The sequence below is a fragment of the Cyprinodon tularosa genome, unplaced genomic scaffold (genome assembly GCF_016077235.1).
Source record: "Cyprinodon tularosa strain WSP-4 unplaced genomic scaffold, ASM1607723v1 ctg385, whole genome shotgun sequence".
In the NCBI taxonomy this organism is placed as follows: domain Eukaryota; kingdom Metazoa; phylum Chordata; class Actinopteri; order Cyprinodontiformes; family Cyprinodontidae; genus Cyprinodon; species Cyprinodon tularosa.
In genome coordinates, this window is record NW_024039102.1 from 1,299,339 (window position 1) to 1,314,933 (window position 15,595).

At 42.3% G+C, this 15,595-nt stretch overlaps 1 protein-coding gene across 1 annotated transcript in view; it reads right to left on the minus strand.

The window, feature by feature from the left end:
- grin3bb (glutamate receptor, ionotropic, N-methyl-D-aspartate 3Bb) overlaps positions 1-15,595 on the minus strand; it is a 61,507-nt gene that overhangs the window by 24,536 nt on the left and 21,376 nt on the right. Inside the window, exon 2 of the mRNA XM_038297191.1 lies at positions 3,510-4,141. Within this exon, the coding sequence (XP_038153119.1) occupies positions 3,510-4,141 (632 nt within the window). The remainder of the gene's footprint in view (positions 1-3,509; positions 4,142-15,595) is intronic.

A 15,595-nucleotide genomic window follows, 5' to 3' on the forward strand; every position in this document is an offset into this window, starting at 1 on the left:
CATGGCCCTCTGCTGATTCTTCCATCATGTGAAGGTTTAATTTCCTGCATATCAGGAGTCTCATTTGGTTTGATAGTCTCTTGTAGCTTTAGATTCTCTGGAGGTTCAGGATAATAAGAACATGATAATAGTTTTTTGTTTCCTTTCCAGCTGCATGCAAACAGACCGAGAGCCGAGGGACTCTGGTTATCTTCAGCACTTGTTTCTGCTCCAGCAGCTGGAGGTCTGATAGGGGGACGGAGCTACAGGCTCTCCAATAAATCCCCTTATGAATAAAACTCAAATCTTTGTTTCCACACAAAGAAATACACCCAACACATCTTCTTGAATATAAATGACATTAATATGAGTGTTTTTCCAGTAGCTTGGCTTAGAGACAAAAATGGGCAAGTCAGATTCACCCGAGGGTTTTCCTCCAACAGCTGCTGGAACCCATTCATAGAACAACTAATAAAAAATGTAATATGTGGTTAAAGTGCCTGCTAATGTCATTTCTAATCAAGGGTTGGCAGTGGCGGCACTAGAGATTTATTAGTCAGGGGAGCAGCAAAGAGAGACCTCAGTTTTTATAGGGGATCCAATTAAATTTGATAAAGCAAATAATAATATTGATAGAAAGTATGAACTGATCTCAGGCTATGGTGACTATATACTTTATATATACTGTAATGCATGTTACTAAATGATTATTATAGACTTACACAGCATATTAATGAACTTATTTAAATTATCCATCACATATTAAAAAAGAAGCTAAAATTAAGCTGAAACAAACCACAGAAAACCTCTTTGCAAGAGGTGACAAAATACAAATTCTGGATTTTTCTAGCCCTGTTATCAGTACCTCAGTTAATACTTTATATAAATGTTTTACTTGAAATAAAACTTATTATAACCTTATTGCACATATTTTTTTCAGTTATACAGAATTTAATTTTGTATTTGTAATAAATTGCTATGACTTGTCCTGTTTATTATAATGTCAGAATTCTGCCAAAAGTGCACATGAGTAATAAATACACATAAAGCAGTGTTTTTGTATACAAACACATGTAATCTACTATCTAATGTGAATTTTGGGCATTGCATGTGTTAAATTATATAATTAATGCCCCGATTATATCACAAGCGAGCATGCGCCCTATCAGTGCTCATTGCTTGCTTTTTATGTGCTTCTTGATCTTTTTTTACGCGCTCATATCAACATTTGCTACTTTGAAGTTGGCAACCGCCGTAAAAAATTAAAAGCCTGTGATTGGATTCTTTCAGGAAATCTCCCCTCTTGAGGCAGTGGCCGACCGTTTCTTTCTGGTTGCTCTAACATTTGTAACGCATCTTCAGGCTAATCTCTCTTCTCTTTAAGATATGAATTCTGACTTCATAGAAACAGCCACCTCCGGCATTCACTGACAATTTTGTAAACACAATGCTGGACACAAAGGAGGGAATGCTTCATGCATAAAACATTCAAAATGCTTGTTCTGACTAGAGTTATTTACATGTGTGTGTTTAAAAAACTGTTTGTATGAGTATTTGTGAAACGTGTGCCCTTTTGGCAGAATTCTGACTTTTCATATCCTCTATGGGAAGGATTTGTAGGCTCAGACAAGGGCTGAAGGGGATCTGGTTTTGAGACCAGTGGTATTTCTTCCTTCTTTTGCAGATTACCTTTTTCTGCAGGCTTCCTCCTGCCAAGACCTACAGCACGCACTGGGACGGTCAGAGCCAGGATGAGTATCAGCTCCAAGTCTGAGGCTGTGGTTCTCATCTATAACAAGGTGTCTTGCCCTTTCAGGTTAGTGTGAGGGGGACTGATGCCTATCTGCAACAGTCTTTGGGTAAAATGAAGGGCACAACCTGGACAACTCTCTAGCGCATCATTGGGTAACATTAATAAACATTTTGCATAATAATTTGTTAGAAATACAATGATTATTCTTTATACAAATATTTTAAACATCCATTCTGATTAATATTCCGGTGAATACCTGTCAGGGATTATTCGAACGAATGATTAATTTCTAACTCTGCTTAAAACTCAGTCAGTGGAAACTATTGTTGTTTTTCCTGTGCTGAGAATAACTGTGTGTCTGTAAAAAGCTGCTGCAGACAGAGGTGCTCCTATCTAAATCTTCTGGAACACTGTCTTCATCTGAAAAGAAAAAAAATCAGTTGGTTGAACCTATTGTTCCTGACAGCTAGCTGATGTAGGCATGTCAAACTGCTGCTGGTCTCCTTGAACGAGTGATGAAGAGGAGAAATGGTCTGTGTGCCAGAATATATATATATATATATATATATATATATATATATATATATATATATATATATATATATATATATATATATATATATATATATATATATATACGTCTTTTTTTATCTCTCTGCAAGATATTTTTTCAAACTAGATTAATGGAGACAGAACAAAACCTCTCTCCCCAGGTTGAGCAAGTGTGCGGAAACTCTATGTCCACTGAGCTTAACAACTGGACTTTCAGTCCTGCAGATCATGTAGCAATGCCTGATTGTTTAGGATGAGAAGGCTCTTCTGACAAAACTTCATCTACAAGAATTTAATTCAATTTAGTTTATTTATATAACGCAAATTGTAGCAACAGTAGAGAGGATAAACTCCCTTTTAACAGGAAGAAACCTCCAGCAGAACCAGGCTCAGTGTAAGCGGCCATCTGCAGAGGACCTTCAACCTTTAATGCCTTAGAAATTAAATTGAGTATTTAATAAATCCAGATTCTGTTAGTAAACCAGCCTTTCAGAGAAAGTGTCATAGTCTTGGTTCTGTTATGCTTTCTTTTGAGTATTCAGTTTTACTCTGCTCCGTGTTTTCTGGTTTTGGTGGTTTAATTCTTATTTTGTTGTGTTCTCTGGTTATTTTTTTTCCTTCAGGTTTTTATTTAATGTCCTCTGCTGCCCTCTTGTGTTCTCCTTTTTCCCTAGCTCTTTCCTGTCTGCTCTGTTCACACCTGCTCCCAATCTGCTCGTTAGCCCTTGTTAAGTCTCCCATAAATACATTCCTTATGCAGTTCCTCAGTGCTGGTTCCTCGTCGAACTTCGACTTACACCATCTTACAGTGTCTTACCTCGTCTTGATTGTTTCCCCCTGATGTCCCCATGGTTTCTGGTTTGTTTAACTTTTTTTGGGGGGATTTTTGGATTCCTGCCTCACTTATTTGTCTACCTCGCATTAAATCTACAAAAACTCACCTGCCTCCCTGCCCCTGCATTTGGGTCCACAAACCTCAACCCAATCCTGACAGCAAGTTATGCTTATATAAGCCGTTTACCATGTAAACGAAACCAAAAGAATCCTTCTCAAATCCATACAAGGTCACCTTTAATTGATATATTTAAGATGTAGGTCTTGGAGTTTCTTTTTTAGTAGGTTGGAGGGGGGTTATGTTTTGCCCATGCTAGACTCAATCAAGTACAAAACTGAACATAAGTGTTCTTCTGTTTCATGTGTCAGTGTCTGAGAGGTGGTGTCTCACCTGGAAAGGTACTGGCCTGATGTTGCTGCTTCTTGTGTGTGGTAGCAGCTCCCTGTATTCTGGACCAGAGCCAGGTCCGGTCTTTCCATTGAAGCTGCAGCAACAGCTCTTGTGATGAGCTGCAGGGCATCTTTGATGTAAAAGTCGAGGGGCTTCCGGTTGACTTCTCCGTAAGCGAGCAGGCCGAGCGGCAGGCCAATGGTGTGCAGCACATCGGGGCTAAGTGGCTGGCCCAGAACCCAATGCACCGTGGGTAAGGTCAGGCCAAGGTCCTGAGCACTGCGCAGCACTGCAGCAGCACATTCTGGGTCCGCTCCAAACAGCAGTACTGACGCAGGTGGGGGCTGGTTCTGATTGAAATGTCGGGACAAGAAGTCATGGATCTGGGTGTCATCGTGGGCTGACTGCGTCAGATTCAGCAGGGCTTGTAGTCGCCAGGTAACTGGGCCAGCACCATCCCACGAAGCAAAGGGCTGTGAGTCTAGGAACCGTAGGAGACCACCTGCCTCCTCCCAGCCTCGGCAAAGAACCACAGTCCCTTCCTTCCAACCAGACCGCTGCAGAACCGTCAGCAGCAGATCAGACAGAGCTGACTCTTGAACTCCGGTTACCATCTGGAGGTGGAACTGGTTCTGTGGAGAATAGCAGCAGGAGGAAAATCAAATTAGAACCTAAAGAACTGCATCTTTGATGAATCAGAACATATCAGAATGTTTCATCTGGAAACAATGCAATAAGACGTAGCAGAGCCAGACAGACAGTTCTAATTCTGTTTCAGATATTCTGTAACAATCATAACCAATGTTTAACATTGAAACCCAAACAGGAATGAATATTCTGAGAGCTCAGTGGGACCAGAACTAAAAAACTTAAATTCTCTAATAAAGATGGCGTCACAGAACCGTTGAGTGGGGCCAGAATTGTCAAACTGTAATCCCCATCTTCTGCTCCTAGCGCCTGCTGTTTTATAAGGTTAACATTGAGAACACTATCAGACTGCAATTTCAGATGGCTTTTACCCTACCGGACTTCATTATTTTTTGGAAATGACATAGAGAATGCTAGTCAAATCCTGGAATACATCTTTTTGAAGAAAACAAAAAAACAATCTACCAAAAAACAATTTAAGCCCTCCATCATAATACCTGAAACATGAAAAAGTAAAGCCTTTATTATGTGTCACACAGAGTACATGTGAAGAAATAGTGGATTTTTGTTAAACTCTGTAATGTGGGCTGTGCCTATATGTACTGTCACCAAAGGACTGTGGCTCCTTAACACCAGTAAGGGACTTTGCAATTTCTCTAAACTAAAGGAAATAACAGGAAGCATACAGACTCCTTTGCCTACCTCCTTCTTTACTGCAAGCACTATTTAGACAGCACTTATCACGGTAAATGCTGATGCACACCCACTATGACTAAAGACTCTGTAGCAATTAAAACATTTCGGAAACAGCCATTGTAATAGAGTTGTTCCTGGTCTGAGTTACCAAGGGAACCCAGGTTACCCAGAAGCGAGTGTTTTTTTATTTTTATTTAACAGGTAAGGTAATAAGGTTCCTTATAATCAATATTCAACTTAACAGTAAAAAAGAATCAGGTGCAGATCTTAATGGGAAGGACCAAACCAGAACTATATGAGTCAAAAAGTTTATTGAGGCAGCTCTGGAGAAGGCCGTATGGATATCCTCTTAGGGTCCTTTCCTGAGCCATTTTGGGACAGCTGAAAGATCAGATCTTTGGGACACAAAGATCTGATCGAGATGACTGGGTTTCATTTTTTACGAATGTAAATGCATGACTCCACCAGCATTCAAGGATCATAATGGTACGATCAGGGATGCTCTGTCTGGACGCAGTTGATTCAGCTCTGATATTTAAGGAGGGAATTGATCATGGCTCTGCTGAATGTTTGAAGAATTTGGAAGAATTGTAAACCCAGAATCTCATATTCTGATTTCCAAATTGGTTGATGAGTAGATGGTCATAAGGAGAGGTGTTTGTCACTAGCCTGGAATTAATGTAGTTTAAGTCGTAGGGATGCGGCTGTTCCAACTGTTGCATTTCCAGATTCTCCCAAGTGGTGCCCGATTTTACACGACTGAATAAAGTGAATGTGATTGGTCGTTTATCAAGGGGGCTGGGATTGTTGTGGTGGAAGGTTCGCAAGCAAGTTTGATTGTGGCCGGTTTGTGAAAAGCCTCTTGCTAACCAGTTAGCAACTTAGTGCTAGTAGGTTCCCAATGGGAAATTCCATTGGGACCAAGTAGCACTAAATTGGTGACTGAGAAACGACACTGTCAAGGAACGCTATGGACAGTGGAAACATGCAAGAGGAGGAGAGTTTTGTGATGGAGGTCTTGGATGAGTCTCCTCCGTCATACATTTTTTATCTAGAGGAGGAAAGTGGGGACGAGGAAGTTGTAGAAGAGGACGCCAGGGCGGCAGAAGCTTGGTTTGGTGTAGAAGGCTTACAGTCGTACATGTTTGAGCCCTTTCCTCGCATTGCTGCCAGTTCTGTTAGCTCTACGCCTGCTGAAGACACAGACGTCCATCCCCGTGAACACTGTGATGGAACTCAGTGGTAAAGGAAATAATTCTTATTACAACCGTAGCTTATATTAGCTGCTACATATGAATCAAGATGCTAGGCCCCAAAAATTTTGATTGACAGATGACCATTGATATATGATTGGCCGAATTTAGGTGTAAAAGCTGACGTTTAACTAACTGGCCTGATTAAAATAAAGGAAAAAAACACCACAGATTTTAAGACAGGATTCTTTTTTTAAATAGAAATTTTCTAACTTTTGGGACAATATTGTGTGATAAAGAGTACGTTTATATACATGTTTAAGCCAATGATTTGACATTTAGATATGACCTCCCTACGACTTTAAAGATCAGGATACTATAATCCATATTTTATTTTTTTAGCAGAAAAATACAACATAAAACTTCAAAAATGATTCCAGTCTTATGAGAAAGCATACCGTGTGCAGGGAGCATGGCAGAATAGGCGGACCAACTGAGAGGTATTGGAGAATTAAACCTGCTAAGGTGTTAGCAGAAGATTGTTGTGGAAAATGGAGAAACTTCAGTTAGATAAATATCTGAATCTAATGTCATGTGTCTAAGAGAAGTAAGAGATTGCATCAAAGATGATATATTGGTAACAAGGGATATGAGTTGCCTGAAGACGGAAATGATGCTGTGTTGAGATAAGAATCAGCCACCATTTATGTCCCCAAAAGGGTAGTTGCAATAACGACAGAACAAAGCTTATGAAGTGTATAAGAGAGTAAAGTGGACTGTGACTGACTAAAATTGAACTCCCTTGTAATATTTCAGAGCGTAAATAGCAGTGAGTGAGTCTTTTACCAAAATGTCTAATAATTCCATTGATATAAATCCAATAGAGTTGTTCACCTGATGTTTGTAAGTTTTTTCTGCACTGCAGAAATAAGTGTATTTGCCCTTAATTTGAGAAGGAAAACAAAATTATCTGCCAAAGGAATTAGCATTAGATTAGTTATTATGCACTTGAAAGAAGAGACTGCAGTTCTTTTCTTATTTTAAATGTAAATTGTCTTATTCCATTGGCAAAGTAACTCTCTTATCTGCTCAATTCAAGAAAAAATGCAGTTTTTAAGAAAAATTTACTTACTTAGAATTACATTTTTTGCAGTGTGATGAGTGTTTCTATAGGATCACAGTAGAACCAAATACACAGAGCAAAGCAAAGCTCACCAAACACTGATGCAGGAATCACAGTCCCACCTTGAAGCATCATTTTATGATGCTTTTTACATACTGTATATCATGAAGTGTAAAATTGACAGGAGAGTTTGAGATTCCCTGATTTTTTTTCTAGAGGCAGAGATGCCCAGAAAGAAGTAGAATTCAGAATAATAAAGGAAATGTATTGAATTGCAATGACCAATGGTTGTTTCTCCAGAAACGGGCTCCATTTCTACCAGAGAGCCCCTATTGTGGAGCAGAACAGAGATCTGTAACAATTAAAGTAATTGAGGATATTAGGAATGGAATGGACTAAATAAATAAGGTGCCTGAGATCATTGTAGACAATTCCTTCTTGAGGCAACATCGATTGATGATGATCAAAATATAATAATTCCTTTCTGTAACGGCATGTGATGCTGCTGTTTGCAGTCCCATAACCAGTTCCAGTCTGTTCCCATTCCTGTAATACCTATTTACTTTGAATAAATTCATACAAAACTACTTGTGGAATAACAAGGTGGAGAGGAACAGAGAAGGAAAAGTGAATGAGACCTACAGTAAAGAGTCGTAAAATAAGGAACAGTGTTAACAGTGAGGAACAGAGGTTGTACATGCAGTGTGTGGATGGGATCAAGAGCAGCCCAGAATAACCAGCAGCAAAGGTAGTGAAAAGGATATTATATTGACAAAAATATAGAGCATAAAGGCAGATCAATTATTAGACTTTGAATTCTGACCTGACATTTAGATCTAAGGGGCAAATTCTTCCCTGAAGAGGTCAGAGTATGTTCAAGTGATGATTTGTCAGTGAGTACTGGATGAGTGACTTGGCTGCAAGTGGACCTGCTGACTGAAGCTGATGAGCTGTTGGGGGATTCTGAAAGTTTGTGTCATGTGAAAAAAAGCAAGTACTGTATTAACATGCATGGAGGGATTGGGTGGCGTGATGAAAAGATGTATGTGAAGTGTACAAGGTGTGCACCAGGATTTAGTGAAGCTTTTAAATACATGGATGAGTAAACATGGAAGAGGAGCTGAGAATACTAAGAAGCAGGGGAAGCAGGAGGATGTAGGATCTGGTTAAGGTTGATGTCACCGTGACATTTTCACAGTAGGTTGACTCGGAGAAAGAAGTTGATAGTCCAGGAGCCTGAGCTGTCGAAAATAACCTTTGATTTATTGCTGGTGCAGCGGAATGAGTTGGCTTTCCCTTTTAGCCCACAGTCACATCTTTGATGATGAAGGTACTGGTAACAGAGGAGGGACACTGGGGCTAAGAGTTGGTGAGTGATGGGAACGTTCTGGAGGTGCGACTCAGTCAGTGTTATCATCCTGATAACCTGATGATTTAAAGGCAGGAGGTTCTGACAGAGACTGGTTTCAATAGCAGGGAGTTGCAAAAGCAGGAGGTTTTAAAATTAGGGAGCAGGAAACAGAAAGAGAAAAAAAACAAGTTTAGAAACAGCTGGAGACTTATGCATGTGTGGTTCTGATAGCTTTAAGTTCTGATAGTTGAAGGTTCTGATTGCTGCAGCTCTAACTGATTAAAAGCAAGAGGTTCTGACAGAATAAGGTTCAATTAACAGGGAGCTCCAACAGAGAATGGATCAGAAAGAACAGGGTTCTAACCAAAGGAGACTGGCAGAAGCTGGTCCCACTAACAGAAAGGTCCAATAGCTGTATGTTCTAAAAACAGGAGTTTGAATGGTGGGATGTTCTAAATACAGAATGTTTAGACAGAATGTGTTTCTGAGAGCAGCACTTTCTAACAGGATTCTAATAACAGGATTTTCTTGGAGAGGAAGGCTCTATCAGAAGATACCTTTAATAGGAATCGGTTGAACAGCGAGAGGTTCTGACTGTAAGATGTTCTCCAGTTTCAAACAGGAGAAGATGGTTCTTGCAGTAGGCCCAGAACCACTCATGTTCTTGTAACTAATGGTTCCCTTTTTTTGTTGTTGATCTGGATCATGGAACATGCTTTCTGAGTCAATCAGACTAATGTCTGTAGTCAGTCTGGACCTTAAGGAGGTTCTAATGTCTCTGCTCTTTCAGCACTATTCGGGTCATGTTGTTGAAGGAGAGGATTCCCTCCTGGCTGTCCAGCTGAACCACTGTTACCTAAACTCCAGCTGACATCAAAACGGATTTTGATCCAATAGGAGGTTTCGATCACAGCAGAGGCCTGAAGACGTACTCTACAGCAGAGGTCTTCAACAGGGGGTACGCAACCCCTAGGGGGTCCGCGGAGGTACTGCATGGGGGTCGCGAAAGTCTTGGTTGATTACTTTTTTTTATATTCCCCCTGCAATTTTTTGCACTAATTGAAATGTCTTTAAATCCACATTGACAAGAATCCAACAGACTGTAGTAAACAGATAAATGGAGGCAGAAGATGTCTTTCAGTCATCAATGCTCACATTCAGTGACACACAGGAGCTCTTTCAAGCTGGGCACCGTTTCATTCACAACACCTGTCCCATCAACCAGGAATCAGAATCAGAAATACTTTAATAATCCCAGGGAGAAATTACTTTCGTTACATGACTCTATATGTAATAGAGTGACTATAGGACCAGTTTGATATAACACAATTTCATACAATATATATAATTAGGGGGTCCCCGCTCCATTTCGCAATCAGTTTGGGGGTTCTTGGCTTTGAAAACGTTGAAGACCCCTGCTCTACAGGTATGACTCAGAAAGAACATCAAACACCTGTCTGTCTCTGTTGCCATGGTGATTTAAGATAGATCTTCCATCACCATGACGACATTCTGACAGATTGATGGGTCAAACTGGATCCCCTCCCTCTCTAAACTTCTCCATCTTCCTCCTCCTAATAATGTTCCTTGCTCCTCTTCCCCCTTTCCCTCCTGCTTTTTCCTCTGACCCATCACAGAAGGTCAAACTCATCAAATTGTTTGGGTTTATCAGCTGATTTTTACTCCTCTCTGATGTCACTTCCTGTCTCTCTCTCTCTGCCCCTTCATTTGACTAAAAGCCCATCCCGGTTTTTCCTCAAATGAAAACTGGACCCATTCCCAGAGTTCCTTGGCACCAGACAGGATTCCATCCAGGCAGCGCTGATTCAGATGTGACTCAGCATTCAGTCTGATTAATACCAGAACAATTCAATCTGAGTCTTGTCTGCCTTCAGCCCAAACACATCAGCTTTCAGAACCCTGTTTAATTACCTCATTAGAACAGAAAAGAACCGTCTGCTGGCTAGAATTCAGCCAAAAAGCTCCTGCCTTCAGAACCTTATAAAATTCCCTCATGAGAACAGAACCATCTAGCATACTGGAACGTGGAAAACAAGCCAGGTAATGGGAATCTCTTAGAACTGAGTAAACCAGAACCAAGGAGATGAAAAGCTATTCTCTTTTCTTTTGTCTGATGGACCCTGGAACCAGTCCACTCTGAACCTTGGAGTCATTATTGATGTAAACCCACTGCACTGTTCTTAAATTTGACCTATTAAGACAGTTAAATTAGATAACCTTTAAATTATATAAAGACACATTGTATGTACATTATGCATTATGTCAACTGGTTCCATTATACAAGATTGTTTAACTGAAACATTAGTATGTTACATTCCATCAACCAATAATGTTAATTAAACTTTATTAAACTGGTGAAATTACCCCTTTTGTCTGTGTGTCTCCTGTTTTGCTGATATGGCTCTGGGAATAAATGTCCCAGAGCTAGGTGATAGCCCAACAGCTTTGCTTTCACAAGCAGACCATTATGACTGTTGAAATAAGGTTCCGCTTAAAACCTGTAATTGTAACTTTATTAAAAATGATTTGGGGAGTAAAGTTGTATATACAGCGGAGACAGGAAGGGAGATGAGAAAGAAAGCGAGTATAAGAACTAAGGGGGGAGAGAGAGATAGAGACAGGCAAGAGTGCATTAAAAGAGAGAAATGACACAAAGCAGCAAAAATAGACAACACAGAAGACACATAGTAACTCTGAGAATTCTGCTTCCACACCTGTTTGAGATGAGAGGAACGCAAAAAAGACAGCAGACAACCAAAGTAAGTAAAGGTGTGGGCGGCTCCAGACTCCTTCTAGAGGGCCCTGGATAGAAAAATAGGCAACGTGACCCCCAAATATCCAGAGGCTCCCCAGATCACTGGGACACAAGGAGGGCAGACATAGGGATGGCCACAACCACCAGAGAAGTGCAGACAAGACAAGAGCACCAGGAGCCCGACCCTGGTGGGGCAAACCCCAAAAGGGGACTGGTCCCTGAGGGCCATAGTGCTGAGGTCCCACCTGCCTTATACAGGCCTATCAGCTCCAGCAGTGGTCAATCACGTCCCGACCAAACCCTCCAACATCCCTGATGCCCACCCATTGCCAGGAACAGGAATCCCTCATCCCAGCAGACAGAGAAGACATCAAAGCCATAGGACCGGAACCATAGGCTGGAGAGCCAGAAACCCAAGCCCAGCCATGGCAAACTCCAATGGCCAAGCCCCAACCCTAGGTGGATCGGAGAGAACAGAGGTGTGAAGGACACCATGCCAGCCCCCCTCCTGCTCGGATGTAGTGTCGTTGCCTGTTGGACTACCGTGTATTTAAAATGCTTTCCAACAACAGGTGGGCATGAACATCAAAACCGGAAAGCCTGATCCACTGTTAGTGCCGTGAATGTGCCCATCCTGATGCCCTACGTTGTATGTATGTGGGCCACCACCTGCTAGGGAGGACTCAATCTGGTGGTAATGTGACAGAGCAGGTGAGGGGAACTACCCCACCTTTGATAACTGATTTCTTAGCTGTTTTCACTTTTTGTTCTCATACAGACTCCAGGGACTGGATAGTTATAGAGATTCATGGGACATTCACACTGATGTATTTCCTTACACATTTTGTCTCTTTATGTACCTCAGGACCCACATCACAATGATGGTGAAAGATATCTTCCAACCCCCACTTTGGGAAGCCCTGAGTTAGAGTCATTTAACTAACATACATCTTAGACTTAGACTTCTTTATTTGTCATTTTGTATGCACAGAGTGCATACAGAAAGAAATTGCGTTACATACAGCTTATGAACATTGCATTGATATTTCAAATGGCACGAGTTATACAAAAAGTGTAGCAGTGGTCAAAGTGTAAACAGTGCAGAGGATAAAGACAGTGTGCAAATTGCAATGGTTCAGTGCAGATAGGCATAAAAACGAGATGAACTTAAAGGGCTAAAAGTTAAACGTTCAGCAGCATTGATGCCCGATAATGTGCAATAGGTGCAGAGTTCGGTTTGTGGATCAAAGGTTCAACAGTCTGATGGCAGTGGGGAAGAAGCTGTTGCAGAACCTGGTGGATCTGCAGCGGATGCTGCGGAACCTCTTCCCAGAGGGCAGCAGGGACAACAGTCCATGGTGGGGATGTGAGGGGTCTTTGATGATATTACGGGCTCGGGACACACAGCGCTGTGATGAAATGTCCTTAATGGAGGGAAGAGGAGCCCCAATGATTCCTTCTGCTGTCCTCACCACCCTCCTCACGTTCTTCCAGTCGGAGGCTCTACAGCCTCCACACCACAGAGAGAGACAGCTGGTCAGAACGCTCTCTATGGTGCTTCTGTAGAAGGTTGTGAGGATGGGCGGGGGCAGGCGGGCCCTCCTCATCCTCCGCAGGAAGTACAAGCGCCTTTGTGCCCTCTTCACTGACCGCAGTTTGCAGCGGGTTTGGCGGTATATTTTTATGAAAATCTCCGCAAGTTGGTCGGAGCTGTATGCCAGCCGCTGCCGCCAGGGGCGCCGCCATCTTTTATCTCTACTAACATACATCTTCTTCCGTTTATTCGAGGTCGGGTCGCAGGGTTAGCAGCTACAGTAGGGATGCCCAGACGTCCCTCTCCACAGTCACTTGGGCCAGCTCCTCCGGGGGAATCCCAAGGCGCTCCCAGGCCAGCCAAGAAACATAGTCCCTCCAGCGTGTCCTGGGTCTCCCCCTGGGCCTCCTCCCGGGGAGACGTGCTTTGAAAACCTCGCCAGGGAGACGTCCAGTAGGCATCCTAACCAGATGCCCGAGCCACCTCAACTGGCTCCTCTCGATGTGGAGGAGCAGCAGCTCTACTCTGAGTCGTCCCCGGATGACTGAGCTCTTCCCCCTATCTTTAAGGGAGAGCGTAGACACACCACGGAGAAAACTCTTCTCCGCCGCTTGTATCCGGGGTCTCATTCTTTTGGTCATCACCCAAAGCTCATGACTATAGATGAGGGTAGGAACATAGATCGACCGGTAAATCAAGAGTTTTCCTTTTTTGCTCAGCTCTCTCTTCACCACAACAGACCGGTACAGTGCATGCTTCACAGCAGACGCCGCACCAATCCGCCTATTGATTCCTTGCTCCATCTTCCCCTCATTGGTGAACAAGACCCCACTAGAGTCAGTACATCCTCACCAACCCTGAGAAGGCACTATATTCTTTTCTGGCTCAAGACCATGGACTCAGATTTGGAGGCACTGATCCTCATCCCGACCGCTTCACACTTGGCTGCGAACCGCTACAGTGAGAGCCGAAGATCACGCCCTGATGAAGCCAATAAAATCACATCATTTGCGATTAACAGAGACGCAATCCTAAGGCCACCAAACAGATCCCCTCAACACCTTTGCTGCGCCTAGAAATTCTGTCCATAAAAGTCATGAACAGAAACGGTTACAAAGGGCAACCTTGGCGAAGTCCAACCCTCACCGGAAATTAGTCCGACTTACTGCCAGCAATCTGGACCAGGCTCTGACACCGGTCACACAGAGTCCTTACAGCATACTACATACATACTCTCTTTAAATTCACATGCCACTGTAAATGAATGTTTACAATAAAAAATAAGCATTTAAATGCACTGGGAACACTCAAATAACAAATCCTAGATCTTAGTGAATTAAATATTCTCATTGAATACATTGTTCTGTACAAATCTGTGACAGTTGTGACAACAAAAATCATCAATCTTTTTTTTTTTTTTACACTGTCCTCTCTGGCAATTTGGAAATAAGAATAATTGTCTTGATGCCAAAAACAGCCCAACAGATTTTACTTTCACAAGTGGACCAGTACAGCTGTCAACATAGTGTTCTGTTTGATTTATGCATATAAATAGCTTTATTATAATTCATGCAGGGAGTGTTACAGATTATATAGACACTGCAATGGTAAAGTAGAACAGGAAAGGAAAAACAGGAAAAAGGGGAAAAGATGAAAGAAAGAGGGGACAAAAGGGAGACTATTGTAAAGGAATCATCAATCAATCATCAATCAAAATGAAATTTATTACCCAATGCAGGCCTGGATTTATAGTCACAGAGAAAATTAAAGTGGAAAAACACACTAAAGGCTGATCCAGCGTTGATGTATTGTTCTTAAAATGGGTCATAAAATGAAGCTGAACATTGTGTGTGTCCCTACAATGTCTGGGCATGCTCCTGAGGAGGTGGTGGATGGTCTTCTGAAGGATCTCCCACAGCTGGACTAAAGCATCCCCCATGGTGTTGAGCTGTGAGCATAATCCCAATCAATGGATGTCACCCCTCATACAATCCTCATGGAGACCTTTCTAACCATCACATGAACGTTTGTGGCCTGCTGGAGGTCATTTTGCAGGACGCTGGCAGTGTTCCTCCTTGCGCAAAGGCGAAGGCAGCAGTCCTGCCACTGGGTTACTGCCCTCCTAGAGCCTCCTCCACATCTCCTTGTGTATTGGCCTGTCTCCTGGTAGCACCTCAAGCCTCTGGATACCACTCTGACAGAGACAGCAAACCCTCTATCCACAGCTCTCATTGATGCGCAACCCCGGATGAGCTGCACTACCTGAGCCACTTTTGTGGGTTGTAGAATCCATCTCATGCTAACACAAGTGTGAAAGCATCACCAACATTCAAAGTTATCAAAACATCAGCCAGAAAGCATAAGTACTGAGAATTGTTCCGTGGTCCCCACCTGCAGAACCACTCCTTTATTGAGAGTATCCTGCTAATTGTCAATCATTTCTACTTGTTATCTATCCAATTTGCACAATTGATAATCAATCAGTGTTCCTTCCGAAGTGGACAATTTCACCGAAGGTTTATTTGCTTTATTTATTTATTAAGCTTTATTTCTTTGCACCTGCTCAGTTTCCCTGTTTTCTCCAGGATCTGTTGTCCCTTTGACTGGTTGGCTGTGTACTGCTGTGTCCTCTGCTGATTAGTGTGAGCAGCTTCACCTGTAGCAGCTCGTTTACCTCATCTCTGCTCCCCCGCTGCTGCCTATGGATTCCTGCAGTCGACTGGGGGCCACATTCTTAAACCATTAGAGTGAGTAGACGTCCTGTA